The following is a 15,420-nucleotide window of genomic DNA, read 5'->3' on the forward strand; positions in this document are numbered from 1 at the left end:
ATATACAGATTTTACCAAACTATATAAAATGTTAAACCTATAATTTAAAAAAAAACGTTTTTTATCTTAGCATTTTAACTTTCTAATAACATAATCCTTATCATGGAAATCCTGAATTTAACCTAAAATTAAAAATAAATGAAAACGAACGGTTTGTGAATCTGTTATTCCATCTTCACTTTGTCCAGGCAGTGTAACAATTGATCCAAACCGAGATTGTCCGTCAAATATTTCAATCTTTCCACTTGTACCACCCTTGCTACGACCGTCTAATATTTCATCAAGAATTTCAACGGTTTGTGCCGTCTGTGTTCGATCTGGCCATGGTTTGATTGCAGATACCTGGTTCAGGAGAAATAGTAAACCAAAACAAAAATCTTGTAAATATTTCTACAAGTTATTTATTTGGCTGTAAAACAATGTCTAACTCTTTCTATACCATTCAAATCAGATCACTTCCTAATCAGTGGACAACAATGCCTTTTCAGATAGGCTAACAGCAACTTTTTGGCATTTAACAAAAGTATTTGAAATTTAATTTCATAAGATATAGTTATACTTTATTGGTAAAACACAAACCTTTGACTTTGTGTGTTTAAACAGTGTCACCAATATAATGTTGACGGGAAATATCATGAGACTGACGATTGCTCCAACTGCAATATCCGACCATCTGAAATAAACATCTTCCACCAAACCAGAATCACCGTCAAAATTTTGAAACCAAAATGCGCTGCAGGAAATAAATAGAGTTCACAAAAATTTTTAAAATTAAGTTTAAACTTTAATTAGAACTATTTAAAAAAAGTTCATCTGATTGGCTTTTTCTAATATCATATTTACACGCTAAAAAATACCGGTACATTTTATCCTAAGGAAACCAATAAAAATAAAGTAATATATAAAACTTAATCTGCTCATCTGAAAATTTATTTTTACTGGTGTTTTAATGTCTCTGTTGGAAATATAATTATGCCCGCCAGCAGCAGTTGTTAAAAATTCATTTCCCAAACATGATTATTTGAGTTATATGGATAGAAACATGGTAATACACACCTCGCCACCATGAACGAATATAACAGAGTCACACAACATGTGAGTCGTTGCACGAGCGTGAAACGACTACGCTGTGGTCGTTCAATAAGTGACAACCACAAATGGGCATCCTCCCATCCATACGACATCTGGTTGCCAAATAAATACGAGAAATCTTCCATTTCTTCTTCAGCTGCAAACATAAATAGGTTTATTATTAAGCCCTAAGCGATAACCGTACAACTAAGACTAGTTTAACCCAATAGAAGGTGATATAACGGTCACAGGTTAGTGGTTATAGGGACAGGGTCTTAGTGCTAAACAATCCTTCCAGTATTTTAAAAGAACAATCTTGGGTTTGTACATAAACTAAATCTGAATATTTACTGTAGGACATTCCACATATTTATATTTATACTAACTTGCAACTCTGATAGTTCTAGCGAGACAAGTAGCATCCTCATCATTAGGATAAACTTGCAACCAACTGTCAACCAGGAAATAATATTTTTCACCATTTTGTAAATCCTTTACCATAACTCTGCTCAAGTTCCAACCAGGGTCAATACCTGTGAAAATAAACTTTTAATATCGTGACATGTTTGTAGGGGTAAAACATACACACAATGTAAGGTGGAAAAAGCAAAACTAGCGTGATGAATTATTGTAGTTATGCATTGTTTTATTCTGAGCGTGTTTTATGTTTTATTTTATGTCTACGTTAAGTTACAGAGCGTGAGTTTATTAGCCATTGCCGCTTTCCTTTGTTTTACAATATTGTCACATTAATGTGTTTTGTGTGCTGCCGTTGATTGGTTAATTGCGTGGGCGTGATGTTACATTTTATAGCTTAAGAATTAAATCAGTTCCTTTTGGTTAAGTACGTGAGCAGTCTAATTTTCATCTAAAGAAGAAAACGCTACACTAGTAAGAATTAACATCAGTTTTTATTACAAATAAGTGGAGTAATATCCCATTAAGAAATTTGTACCTGTATTATCATGCCATATCTTGATTTTATAAAGTGTTCCCAAACTTGTGTCCGATGCAACTTGAAACACGTCTACAGAACCTCTTTCAAATGAACCTTTCTTATAAAGATGTTTTGAACCAGTGCGTGATTCATATCCGTACAAACATATTCCAACGTTTGCTGTGGTTCCTGAATATTAAAATCAAGTAAGTAAATATGTTATTGATCCCATGCAAGTGACCCAACCAAACTAACAGTGACCAACCTAGAACTAACAGGCTGCAACATAGGAGTTAGAACACACTAGTTGTATGTTTCAAGTTGATTCCACCAATAAATACAACTTCAATTCTAACTTACCACTCCCGATGCCGGGTGATGTCTTGATAGTTATTTCATATTTATGACTTCCATTGTGGCCACATAAAGGAATCAAACTTGCATTTTCAATATCTTTTAAATCCAACTTACGTGCCCACATTGCACCAAGTATATAAACAACAAATACAACTATCACAACAATGAGTGCGATTGGATTTAATCTAAAATCAACATCCTGAAAAATAATTGAATTGATAGAACATCTTTTAGAGTAACAGCACTTAGATCTTATGGGTTTGTTTTGCATCAAATGTTTTTTTATAAAAGATTTATATTTCATCAGTTTGCATTTTTGGTGATTAGTGGAAGTTTAGTTTAACTACATTAAAAACCATGCATTTCCACTAACAATAAAGTTTACCAAAGTTATTGCATAATCATTTTTAACTTACAGCTATAGAATTGATATCCACAATATTAGGAGGACTTATTACAAAAGATCCAAATGCTGTTAAATGAGCTGAGAGACAAACAGCAGCAGATGGAACGGTTTGGTCGGATGTTCGTAATCCACTTATACTCCATTTCTCAGTCTATGTTTGGTAAAATGCAAATGATAATATATAAATATATTTATTCAGTATGCAGTAATATGATTTAATAATTAGTTTGAGTAATCAATAAGCATTTTTTTTAATATATAGTGTAAATTTAAATCAAACCTAAAAAGGCTTTAATTCTTAATTTACTTTTTTATTGCAGAGTACAAAGGTAGAAAATTCATTCATTTATAAAAAAATCTGTAAAATAACTTTTAAAAAATCTGTAATAAACTAACATCATTGTCAAAGTATTGGCACGAGCTGTAGTAAACACCAACTCCAACTTTAACAGTATGGTGTTCAAAGTAACTGCTGATGTTGAGATAATAATTGGGAAGCAAGTTTGTTGCGTTACTGGAAAATAAAATATGTTATAATATTACATACTAATGTATTTAAATAATATACTTCAAACATAAACGGGATATAACTTATTCTACAATTAATAAGCATGAATAATTTAAATGAATGACTTTGAAAAATATTATTTAAGTTTTGACCTATTTAGTTTGTATTCGGAATATTTTAGTTTGGTAACTGTAACCATAATTAACATGGAACAGCAGTATGGTAAATCACAAGTATGAATCATTAGGATTTTTATTATGCTTGGCAGCAACAAATAATTATAAAAAATAATTAACTTTAGGTAGAAAGTAAATGCATACTACACTTTTCACTTTGGGGTCTAATTCAGGTTGTATTCATTAAAGTTTAATAAGAAATATATTGAATTGATTATTTATAACCTATGAAGATGGTGGGTTGGTAACAACATATTTGTGAAAGAGTTGTAACTTGTAAAGTTAATAATTTTCAAACATATGCTTACGCAGGGTTCAAATATATTGTGTAGTTTCTATGGTCACTTTGAGATGAAACAAGATTTTCAGTCAATCTTAAATGTTTGTTGTATTTCTCCGCAGTTGGTGAAGGAGTGAAGTCAAAAAAAACATCTGTTTCATTATTATTAGAGGTGGTGGAAATATTTATAAAAAGTGAAAGGAACATATTGTTCTGCTGCATTTGATTTTTCCAAAAAGTTTATTTTTAAATGTATATATACATATATTTATATATACTTATACGGTTGTTGCAGAGTATTTATCGATTATCAAATATCTGGTCTAGTTGGAAAAATAATATTAAAGACAGTTAGATGCACGGAAATTGTAATGGGTGGAGCTGTGATAACGCTTAATCAACAAAGGACAGGAGAGTTAAAATGTTGATAATGTGCAGTTAACGAAATAAAATGCTGATAGAATTCTTGGTCTACATTTACCATTTAACAAGAGACTCTATTTTCAATTCACAAAGCAGTTTTGGTAGATGAACAAATAAATGACTAGCATTGTAATTAACTTGCCTGGGTTGTAAATTAATATTATATAGATCAAACTAGTAATACCTTTCAATCATGAAATCTTTTATTATAAACCTATATGACTGTTATTTTGTCTTACCAATATATGGATTTGGTTCAGTTTTGGTTGAAAATGTTTCTTTATCAAACACAACCATGATATGAACTGCAGTGTAAGGGTCTGTGTTGTTATTGGTGATTGTCACTTTAACAGATTTTAAACTTGGTAAACTTTCTTCAACAAAAGAAACTCCTTTCTGTGGAAACATTTAATTTACAGTAATGTATAACTAAAATATATTTTAAAAATACAGTCAACCAAACAAAGTTCATCATAATCCGGCCCCTACATCGCCCTTTCTCTCTAAATAGTGCACGCGTCTGCTCCCGATCGTCGATCAAGAAATACTCGCTTTTTCTCTCTAAATAGTGAACAAAGTCTGCTTCCGATCGTCGATCAAGAAACACTCGCTTTTTCTCTCTAAATAGTGCACGCGTCTGCTTCCGATCGTCGATAAAGAAACACTCGCTTTTTCTCTCTAAATAGTGAACGCGTCTGCTCCCGACCGTCAATAAAGAAACACTCGCTTTTTCTCTCTAAATAGTGCCTGCGTTTGCTCCCGATCGTCGATAAAGAAACACTCGCTTTTTCTCTCTAAATAGTGCCTGCGTTTGCTCCCAATCGTCGATAAAGAAACACTCGCCTTTTCTCTCTAAATAGTGCCTGCGTCTGCTCCCGATCGTCGATAAAGAAACACTCCCTTTTTCTCTCTAAATAGTGCCTGCGCCTGCTCCCGATCGTCGATAAAGAAACACTCGTTTTTTCTCTCTAAATAGTAGATGCATCTTCTCGGGGAAATGGTCCGTTTAACCGGGGAAGATTGTACGTAAAAATGTATTTAGATTCGGGACCAGCAAAAAGCGGTCCGATTAAGCGGGTGGTCCGATTAAACGGGGGCCGATTAAGCGGGGTTGACTGTATAAAAAAAGGTAGAATATAAAAATAAAAAACCGCTTGGAAATCTTAACCTACTAATTTGTATGCGCTAGACCTCAAAGATAAAATTCATTTAATTTAATAGATTTTGAATTCTAGTTCAACCTAAACTGGACTTGTTACAATAGTGATCAGTTTAAAAGGTTTTGTATCAAACCATCCAAGTATGCAAATGTGTAGTGTACGCAATATTTTCATCAGAAAATTCTGCCAGAAACAGAACTAGTGAGCTTTTAGTAAAAATAACAAACCCTCGGAGAATAGTTGGTGCTGTTTGAGAGAGTAGCAATCTCGCTTGTATCATCATTAGGAATGAACTGTCTGTTACTTGGAGCCATCACCATTCGAATCAATTGACTGTCAGGAATCACTGAACCAACTATAGAAGAATCTCCAACTCCAGCCAAGTTCTTTACTTCAAGTGGTTCAATTTTATCGTTGTTATGGTAGCTGAACTGAAGAGAGGGAACTCTAGTTGAAATGTTCGCAATCCTGCTGTCACTTGATAATGAAGTTGTGAGAAATCCAAATGTAAACGGGTTCTAAAAACAAAAGGTTTCATAAACATTTTTCTAATTTTAAATTTATATCACAGCGAACATATAACATTTGTCTTTATACTTCAATTTAAATTTAGTTAAACAAGAGAGCAGAGTTCTAATGAAAGGATACGTATATTCCAACTTTGTTGATAAAGTCATAGCATATATATATTATACAGTATATACCATAGAGTTTATGAGACCAACACTTGGGAAATAATCCCAAACACTAGCGATTAATGACTTAACCCACTGACTCTTAACATACAAATCGGGTAAATGAATTATATTAACATGAAATAAATTAGAAAATATATTAACAATAAAATAAATAAATTACAACATAAAAACTAAATAACGCACTTTAATCATATTAATTTCCATTTCATGTTGTAAAATCCATATACAAGCAGAAAAATTCATCAATAAAATTTGTTCAATCACGTTCAAACACATCTTATATTAAAGTCTTTAAATAAAAAATTTAAAATACAAAAATACATGTTTAATAAAATTATAATTACCTGTTCAGCTACAAAGAACATATAAAGTATCTCAGTATCAGCATCCAGATCAGAGAAGATGTAATGTGGCAGTGACATGTGGCAACCATTGTTCATTACAGTGCTGAAATATATTAGTAACATTGTATTGGTACAACAATATAAATGGTCTAAATATGTAGAACTTAAATGGAAATGCCAATATAAATTAGTTTAAAACAACTGAGTGTGTGTATTGTAGATATAAAATAACTTTAAATAGATGTTTAAAAAACTGTGTAAAGATATATTTTTATTAATCTGGTAATCAGTGCAAAACTAGCGGGAAATAACAAAAAGTGAAAGAAATTATAAAAAACTAAAAATAAATAAAACAAGACCAACCTGTTCATGGTAGCAGGTGTGGTACGCGCACTCACAGATGAAAGAGCTGATGCGTTGATAAACACGGGCTCTTCCCCTTCTACTTTCCCATCCAATATATTCTGGTTAAGTTGAACAGCTGAGTCAAGCAACCTGTTCACCAATGTTTTCCGGTAATCAGCGCTTAATGTGGGATCGGTGCTCATAACTGATGTGTCTGGTAAATAAAAATACAGTGGTTATATAAAATATTTTTAAAATTAGAACTATTTTGGGGTATTTAATCAAAAAATGTAAAGTTACACAATGTAAGACAATTTGTGCTAATAAATAAAAATATTGAATTATTAGGTCAAATAAAATAATGTTAAAGCAAACTATGCGATTTCATATGCCAGTAAACGTTATAAATCAACCAATTAATAAGTCATTGGAAAACCATAAACTAAATTTTTATTCGTAGCATTTAAACATTTGTAGTTTTACCACAGTTTGCGTCTCATTATAAATTAATATTATCTTTTCTTTTCATTTTTTCACCTGCTTCAAGGTCACCAGATGAAGCTTCACCAGTTACATATACATGATAGTTGGCTGAATCAACCATGGAACTGACGATCCCCATAAGGTTGGTTGTCACAGAATAAAATAAAGTCTGACTTGCAGATTCAACATATTCAGGCATCTGACTTGTGAGTTGTTCAAGTTTTTCAATGCTTGCAACTTGTAATTCATTATCTTGCATTTCCGATGCTACTTGCTGTTGAGTTTATATATAAGAAAATTTTAACAAGAGTATATAAACTGTTGCTGGCAGTAAACATTGTCTATGCCGATATTTCAACAACGAACTTAGGTTGCCTTTTTCAGATGAAATACAGAGAATTTTACCTTAACACCAAGAAACCCATTATTTCAAATATTTAGCACAAAACTAGGATCTCGTGTTTGAAATATCTATATCTTCATAATATTTTTTAGCTACATTTGAATAAGGATTAAATTACATCAGTTAATCACATTACATTTGACTGGTAACCAATGTTAATTCTAAATCATAAAATATTTTAGCCACAATCTATTCTTAATCTAATGTGATTAAGCTTATCATAATTAGGGAAATAATAAGTATATATATATATATATATGTTATAAATAAAAATCAACCAAACACATTGGTTCTTACCACACATTGCTTGAATACGGTTGTAACTTGTTTGATTTCATCTAATGTATTAGTGGACAGGGAAATAACGGTCTCTGTAATATTTTGACGAATCTCTTTACGTAGTTGGAATTCAGAGTCTACTGTACTGTGACCTTGGTTGTCGGATTCCTAAAGTGAAAAATATTAAAACTTTTATCTCAATTTGATAATTATGTAAAATAAAAATTGTATAAGAATTGAAAATAATACAAAACACATTGTTTTGTTTGTTATAAAGTAATATTATCCTAAATTTTATAACCAAGGTTGTTTTAAATAAACCATTGCTGTGGGGAACAACAAAATCTAAAATAGATATTTCAGCGAACTTATTTGCAATTCATATAATAATAGAACACCCAATATATTGCTATAAAGTTGCCCAGTCATGTGACGATAAACACATTCCTTTACAATAATCCAATGAGACAAAGTAAAGTTGGCAAAGTTATCATAATTTACTGCAAACACATACCTGGTTTAATACAGTGATAAGTCCAGCTGCAAAATCAGCAACAACTTGTGGGTTGCTTGATTTTTTCAACTCCAATAGTTCATCACTGGTTTTATTAACCAGCCATCCAACTGTGTTGCTCTTTGCATCAACAGGTAACTTCACGTTGAGAACTCTTGAGTAATAAAGTCAAGTTTTACCAGCATTGTTTAAACAAAAATAAAACTATTGAGACGTTACATTAAATGAACATCATAAATTAAAATAACATTATCACCTTTTTTAATAATACAAGTAATAAAGCAAATCAAAACACTAAGCTACCAAAATAACATATATACGTCATTATGTCAATAAATAGCAGATAACAAATGATAATGTTTTACAGAAATTTAATAACAAATAATTAAAAAAAACATTAAAACTGGTAAATTATCACTCAGCAACATTGTATACCAATGCAATTAACAAAGTAAGTAAATAAAATATAAATAACTAACTTGCTGATTCCAACCGTGTAAGTTCCTAATTCATCTTCCACACGAATCTCGATGACAATGTCGTATTCGTTTGTTTTATATCCAAGTGGAAGGTACGCCTATGTTATACAACTTGTTATTACATTTACTGGGAATTGTTAAACATTCCATAGAAATTTGTGTCGAATAATAAATTTCATATAAATGCGAGGAAAGTTGTAACGCCACGCTTGTCTCAAGGATCAAAACTAATGACGTCATCACCAAGAAAGGTGCACGTGAATGTGCTCATGTTTAGTCATAACAAATATAAGAAATATTAAATACAAAGCACCTCATATGTAGATAATGTTCCTTTATAAATAACAAAGTCATCCACTTTCACCCCTTCATTATATCTGATAGCAAGTATGGTGTATATGAGTGGTGATATATCTTCATCTTCCCAACCAGTGCATTCAAATCTAAGAAAATCTCACTAATTTAATTGTCCCACTGACATTTTTAATTAAATATACTTTTAGAAGAATATTTTTGGCATTCGGATTTTATATCATAATTTTTTTTTCATCCAAAAATGTTAAAACTTAACTTGAATTCCTTGTCATACTGTGTTAAAGGGTAATTCATTTACATTTATTGAAAGTATATTTTATTCCACATCTAAATATATTTTAAGCATTGCAATTTTAACAAATATCATTTTGCTGCTGTTTCCAGCGTATTAGTTATTGTATTTAGTTTTGTTGCAGTGATACTACATATATAAGTAACATGATATACTAAGAAAAGCTTAAAACTTACTGCACAAGAGTATCAAGTACATATATTTGATCACCAGAGAAGTTGATGTTACACACCCCGTTAACTGGGGGTTTGTTGGCGTACAGGATGAGTTTGGAATATCCTTTAACACCGTTCACTTTAATCTGAAAAATTGTTGTTTAAAATAAACAACATTATTTTTAAGTTTGACAGCCAATTGATAAATTGGTGGGGAAAATAAATTGCTTGGATGATTTGCATTGGTTTTGCATTGAGCCTGTCGGTGACAGTGTTTACATGGAAAAAATGAGTTGTATTAATAAATAGATTCTTCTACTTCAGTAGTTCAGAATACCATACGACTGTTGAGCTTCGGAAATTTGGTCATTAAAGCTTTGCTGTTATTATTTTATGTTTCATATTTAAGTTATTGCAAACTGTGTGGTTGTAAACAGTTTTTTATGTAAACAAAATCCCACCGTAAGTTTGAACTCATATTCATAATAAGATTGAATTGCTCCCACTCGAACCACCAAGTACCTCCCACTTGAACCAGTTGTTGTTGTAAGTTTGTTAAGAAGGAAAGGAGTTGATGTCACATCAGTTGCATTACGACGAAATGCTTCCCAATGATATTCCAACTAAAACATAATTGTATGTGTGCAATGTATATGTAATATAGCGTGAATTTAATTTTAGATCAAGTTTATAATTAGATAATAGATATACTTAAATTTAGCTTCAAAACAAATTTATATATTATTAGTATAATAAAAAGTCTCCATTGCAAACTAAACAAATATTTTTTCTTCCGTTATTAATTACGTCATCTTTTCTGTTGCTGCAAGTTTCACATAATCCTGACAACACGAGATGATGAGATGAACTGATCTGAATACTTGATTGCTTCAAACAAGAGTTACAAGTCACTTTCACTGTTGGTATCGTACACCCCACAATAGTAACCTGGGGAAAAATAACAAGATTTTTTTGTTCAAAATGTTTATACTAATGATTATGCTATAATAATTTTAGCACCAAACCTGAAGCTGCACTGGTAAATAGAGTGTTACACAGGAATGACAGGATAGTTTAAATAAAAAAAGCAGATTTTTTGTTTTTAACATAGCCATATTAAATTGAATTCCTTACACTTTGCCATGATGAAACTTTTATTTTTCCTGTCTTATTTGCCACAACAGTGAAGTTATATTCCCTTCTCGGAACAGCGTTGTTGAACTCAATTGTTGGACCATGCATAGTCGTAAAGCAGTTGTCATCACTATTTGTTACTGCAGACCCACACTAAAATATAAAAATTCATTAATTAGAATGAATGAAACCGTCATGTGACAAGGACAGTCGTTACAACATGTTCTTTTCCACCACTCATGAGTTACTACATATGTAACTTTGTGGTTATTTATTGATTTATTTAAAGTATGGCTGACGATTTAGAAAACAACATCAGTATGCACTGGATTGAAGCAACTGCTGTTAGGAGTCTTGCCCAAGGACATACAATTTAAGGCTGACAAAATAAAAGATAGAAAATTTAAGGAAAGTGCCCAGCTTTGAATTAAAATGCAGAGCAAAAATTATTTTATTTTGTATTCTTTGCACAGTTTAGAAGCTATAAAACATTATGACTATTCCACACATATTCCCAACCTAACATAACCACACATATTATTATTTTATCATTTTATTTTTATATGTCCAAGCTACATGTATCAACTAGCAATTTATTTTATCTTGGGAGCCAAGTCAATACTAACGCAGTACTAACTAACTATTGTAAAAAAGACACAAAAGGCAGCACCATGGGACTTACTTTGAATAGGAATCGCCAAAATGTTAATGTTGTAATTAATTAATTAATGTCTAATTTGACTAAAAATCCAAGCAAACTTGAGTTTGGTTTTGACCAATTACCTGAATATCTTCCAACTTTGCAGGCTTGCTTGAGCAACTCCACTCGTATGTGATCACTGACTGGTCAAGTGAGTTTGGGTCATAATCTGGGTCAAACGAAGAGCTAGCATCTAGTTTCACATTTGTTGACATGAATCGGTAAGTTCCACCTGATATTACAACCACCAATGGTGTTGGTAACATCTGAAAAATGATTGCCAGGAAATAAATAAACCCAGTTAGTTGGTCAACATAAATTTTTCATAGAAGGATTGTTGCAAAATTTAAAAACACTTCATGTTTTTAAATTAACACATTTAAAACCTAACAAGGATATTGCCATCAAGTAAAAGTATAATATTTGCAACATGTACAGTAGTTTTCAACTAATGGGCATTAAAAATATCTTTGGCAGGGCTAAGTTACTTGACTTTCAACTATAAATAAAAGAAACATCGTTTCCTGGCTCCATTTCTTATTTTCCCAAGTAATTTTGAATTATTCCAAACTACAAACACATCGTACCCGTATTTTAATGACTTGTGAATCAGTAAGTGGAGTATTTTTATACGACACGCTGCATGTCACACAATAATCACCAACTTCTAATGTTAATGCTGGTAGTGTGAGTAAAGGGGTGTCTGCGTCCAAGCTCTCAGTATTCTAAAAAAATAAATTGTTCAAGTTTTATCACTTCTTATGTTTACCATACTTACCACTTTGGTTGAATCAGTTAAGTCATGGCATGTTAGCTGTTGGTGTATGGTCCATACATACTGTACGTCATATGCTGTACAACCATCAGTTGTAATCCGTGTCTCCAGATACAACATACGTGATCTGTAAAACACAGGTTCACCATCCGCAGCAATGCTTAAGGTTGGTTTTCCACATGCCAGCTTTCCAACAAATATGATCATGGATTTAATAACCTGAGATAACAAAATGTTTATTGGATAAAAAACAAAAAGATGTGATCAAATAAGTCACATTAAAATGTATTACAAAAATAAATCCCACTTATATTAAATTAAATTCCACAAATATAAACTTACATCCGCAGCTTTATTATAAGCACGCACAGTGATATTGTATGTACCAGAAGTTGCATATTGATGTGTGTGTATGGTTTTGTTGGATTGCACTTCAGTTACCCCATCTTTGAAGTCAATATCATGAAGTACATTGGTACCCTGTCAAAGCAGATTAGGAATAACACAGTGATTATTTGTGACATTGAGACAGTGTTTGGTGTTCAACTTAGATCGAAATGCAAAAATTCGAGCCTGACATTTTGACCACCTAACCCCAATATAGCATTTAACCCGAGCCTGCGTAACACAGGATGCCAACAAAACTTTCAATGCGGCACAATCATTTATATGAATGTAAAAAATAAATTTGTCAAGTTATTTGTAATAAAGAAGATTGTGTCTAATCATTTATGCTGTACTGTAAAGGTAAGGTCCTACAGCAAGGCACGCCATGGAACCTGAGATTAAAAGTTAGAGCCTAACCCCAAAAACATTAATATAAATTTGGTTAAGGAATAAAACTATCAAATAATATAATGTTTGACAACAATTTTTGACTGAGAATATATTATAAGTAGTCGGTGCTCTGTTACTGTATTTTATTAGAATGTATAACATAATACTTTAAATTGCACTTCTGGTTTAAAAAACATTAATGTTATGACTTAACACCGAAGAAGAGCCAACGTTTCATTAGATTGGGGGGGGGGCCAAAAAAAAAAAAAAAAAAAGTAAAAGAAATTTTGAGTATTACATTATATTATCCGTAGTTCAATCCCTATCCAGTTATCCTGTACAATGGAATATCAAGATAAATGTGTTATTTTTTAAACGAAAGCTTTTACTGACTAGGACATTTTTTACTATTTTGAATTGTTTGAAAAGTCTATAGTAGGTATGTAAAAATTGTAGATAAAGTAAAATAGTTTGAAAAACAACTAAAATCAACAACCAAGTGGTAAATACATACAGTGGTTGCAACTTCAATTAGGAAATTTTGATCGGTAAATATGTCGCCTTGTGTTAATAATGTGATGCTTGCTGTTGGTGGTTGACGAATCTAAGTAAGTTAATTAGTTACGTTGGTGCATTAAAATATATGTAATTTACATGAAATTTACAAATGTTAGAAATGTATTGGTTATTATAAGTTTTAAAGTAAAATTATTTTTAATTGCATATTTAGAGTAACTAAACCAAATATCAGAAATTTATTTTTTTATTTAGCGCAGTAAAATAAATATTAATAACCTGAAGTTTAAAATCATAAAGAAAAAGTTTTAAAATCTGTTAAATATTATCAGTACACCATTAGTTACATTTGATTATTTTTTGCTTTGTATTTAACAGCAATTGGTGTATTTTGTTATAATTCAACCAGAATTGCACAATATTATGAGTGCTAGATCAAAGGATTATCAAGGCCAGATTAATGGAATATATCAAACTTGTAACAAACTTACCATAACAAAAATACTTTTTGATGTTATGTTGACAGCATTATCTGCAATTAATCGAATCTCAGTGTTGCCAACCACAGAAAATTTAAAAGTTAAAGTGTCGCCGGTTCTGTCAACACTGCTTGCATCAGAGTTGATTATTTTCCATGAAAATGTAACGTTAGTTCCAGAAGTTATGATTGCGCTGAACGTGTAATCTTCATCATTACGAAGATACTGCAATAAACACAACATGAGATAACAAAGTTGCTCGAAGGACTTTTTAAAAAGATAAATTGTTTAAAAATACTTTTATTGCAAATATAAAGCAACAAAGTTATGCTTCTGTTGCATATTCATATTTTCTTTATTGGTTTCTTGATTAGATGGTATTTTGAGGGAAATCTTTAAAAAAAATCTGACGGTATAAAAAGAGTGTTGATAATTTTCAGATCTCTGATATTAGATGAAAGATGATTAAACCAAAACCAACAGGAATAAAGACTGATTCATATTTAATATGTATAAGACTTAACAATAAACAATTTAGATTATTTGGTTTATTGGAAAAACTACAGCAGTACAAATAAATTATTGCTAAAATAATTATTCTAATTAATACGATAAAGGCGGTAAAGGCGGTAAAGGCGGTAAAGGCGGTAAAATATATGAAGCTGATTTAAATAACTTTTTATATACAATCTTTTTACAAGCATACTTTACATTAACTTTGTTTTATAACAAGTTCTAAATAACTTAAACCTTACTTGATTCTGAGTTAAGCCATTAATATCAAGACCACTGATTGGATCTCTAACATAGACAACCTGTGTATGTTGTAATGAGGTTGCGTTGTTCGATGCTATAACTTGGACCTGGAATAAAAAAATATGGTAATAAACAAAGCACAACCAATAGTATAGTCAAGTGGGGGAAGATGGGACACCTGTAGCTTATAATATCCAATAGCCTGATCATGTTTTAAACAATTAACAATGGTTAATGAGAGTCGTGAGAGTACAGTTTTATAATTCTTTGAATGTTTTTTTGTTTACTACCTAATTACACGAGAAAATAGAATGAAAGGTGTTCCATCTTCCCCCATCCTACCACATGTATTAAAATTCTCGTTGTGAACCGAGTATTCAACTGAACTTAAACTTCTGGTAACATATGTTTAATGTTTGACGGTTTACTCATTAAATGGTACTGTTTATTATTAAGTATTAATGTCTTACTTCATAAACTCCACTATAGGCAAATACATGTGAAGCTTGGCTGCTTGTTGATGTTAGACGTACACCTTCTACACTGGTTACAGAGTCTCCAAAATTATACAAAAAATGAACTTCGCTGCCACTTGAGACAGTTGCATCAACCTATAGCAAGAACAATTGCATATTATGGAATATATTGTACATGCAAA

The 15,420-nt window shown here is 31.4% G+C and overlaps 1 protein-coding gene across 3 annotated transcripts in view; it reads right to left on the reverse strand.

The window, feature by feature from the left end:
- The window catches only part of LOC100180787 (polycystin-1), a 49,067-nt gene that overhangs the window by 11,407 nt on the left and 22,240 nt on the right, over positions 1–15,420 (reverse strand). For all 3 annotated transcript variants that reach the window (XM_018813725.2, XM_026836406.1, XM_026836405.1), the window contains 30 exons: positions 15,233–15,373; positions 14,762–14,869; positions 14,019–14,231; positions 13,526–13,615; positions 12,577–12,714; positions 12,238–12,453; positions 12,047–12,184; positions 11,543–11,725; positions 10,760–10,912; positions 10,433–10,573; positions 10,087–10,248; positions 9,647–9,771; positions 9,177–9,306; positions 8,864–8,961; positions 8,385–8,538; positions 7,889–8,038; positions 7,243–7,462; positions 6,724–6,919; positions 6,361–6,463; positions 5,546–5,836; positions 4,398–4,554; positions 3,764–3,887; positions 3,168–3,285; positions 2,782–2,922; positions 2,369–2,564; positions 2,027–2,197; positions 1,458–1,604; positions 1,057–1,228; positions 580–733; positions 151–342 (listed from right to left, as the gene is read on the reverse strand). In XM_018813725.2, coding sequence (XP_018669270.1) covers positions 151–342; positions 580–733; positions 1,057–1,228; positions 1,458–1,604; positions 2,027–2,197; positions 2,369–2,564; positions 2,782–2,922; positions 3,168–3,285; positions 3,764–3,887; positions 4,398–4,554; positions 5,546–5,836; positions 6,361–6,463; positions 6,724–6,919; positions 7,243–7,462; positions 7,889–8,038; positions 8,385–8,538; positions 8,864–8,961; positions 9,177–9,306; positions 9,647–9,771; positions 10,087–10,248; positions 10,433–10,573; positions 10,760–10,912; positions 11,543–11,725; positions 12,047–12,184; positions 12,238–12,453; positions 12,577–12,714; positions 13,526–13,615; positions 14,019–14,231; positions 14,762–14,869; positions 15,233–15,373 — 4,722 coding nt within the window. The remainder of the gene's footprint in view (positions 1–150; positions 343–579; positions 734–1,056; positions 1,229–1,457; positions 1,605–2,026; positions 2,198–2,368; positions 2,565–2,781; positions 2,923–3,167; positions 3,286–3,763; positions 3,888–4,397; positions 4,555–5,545; positions 5,837–6,360; positions 6,464–6,723; positions 6,920–7,242; positions 7,463–7,888; positions 8,039–8,384; positions 8,539–8,863; positions 8,962–9,176; positions 9,307–9,646; positions 9,772–10,086; positions 10,249–10,432; positions 10,574–10,759; positions 10,913–11,542; positions 11,726–12,046; positions 12,185–12,237; positions 12,454–12,576; positions 12,715–13,525; positions 13,616–14,018; positions 14,232–14,761; positions 14,870–15,232; positions 15,374–15,420) is intronic.

The sequence above is a fragment of the Ciona intestinalis genome, chromosome 10, assembly GCF_000224145.3.
Source record: "Ciona intestinalis chromosome 10, KH, whole genome shotgun sequence".
Classification (NCBI taxonomy): Eukaryota; Metazoa; Chordata; class Ascidiacea; order Phlebobranchia; family Cionidae; genus Ciona; species Ciona intestinalis.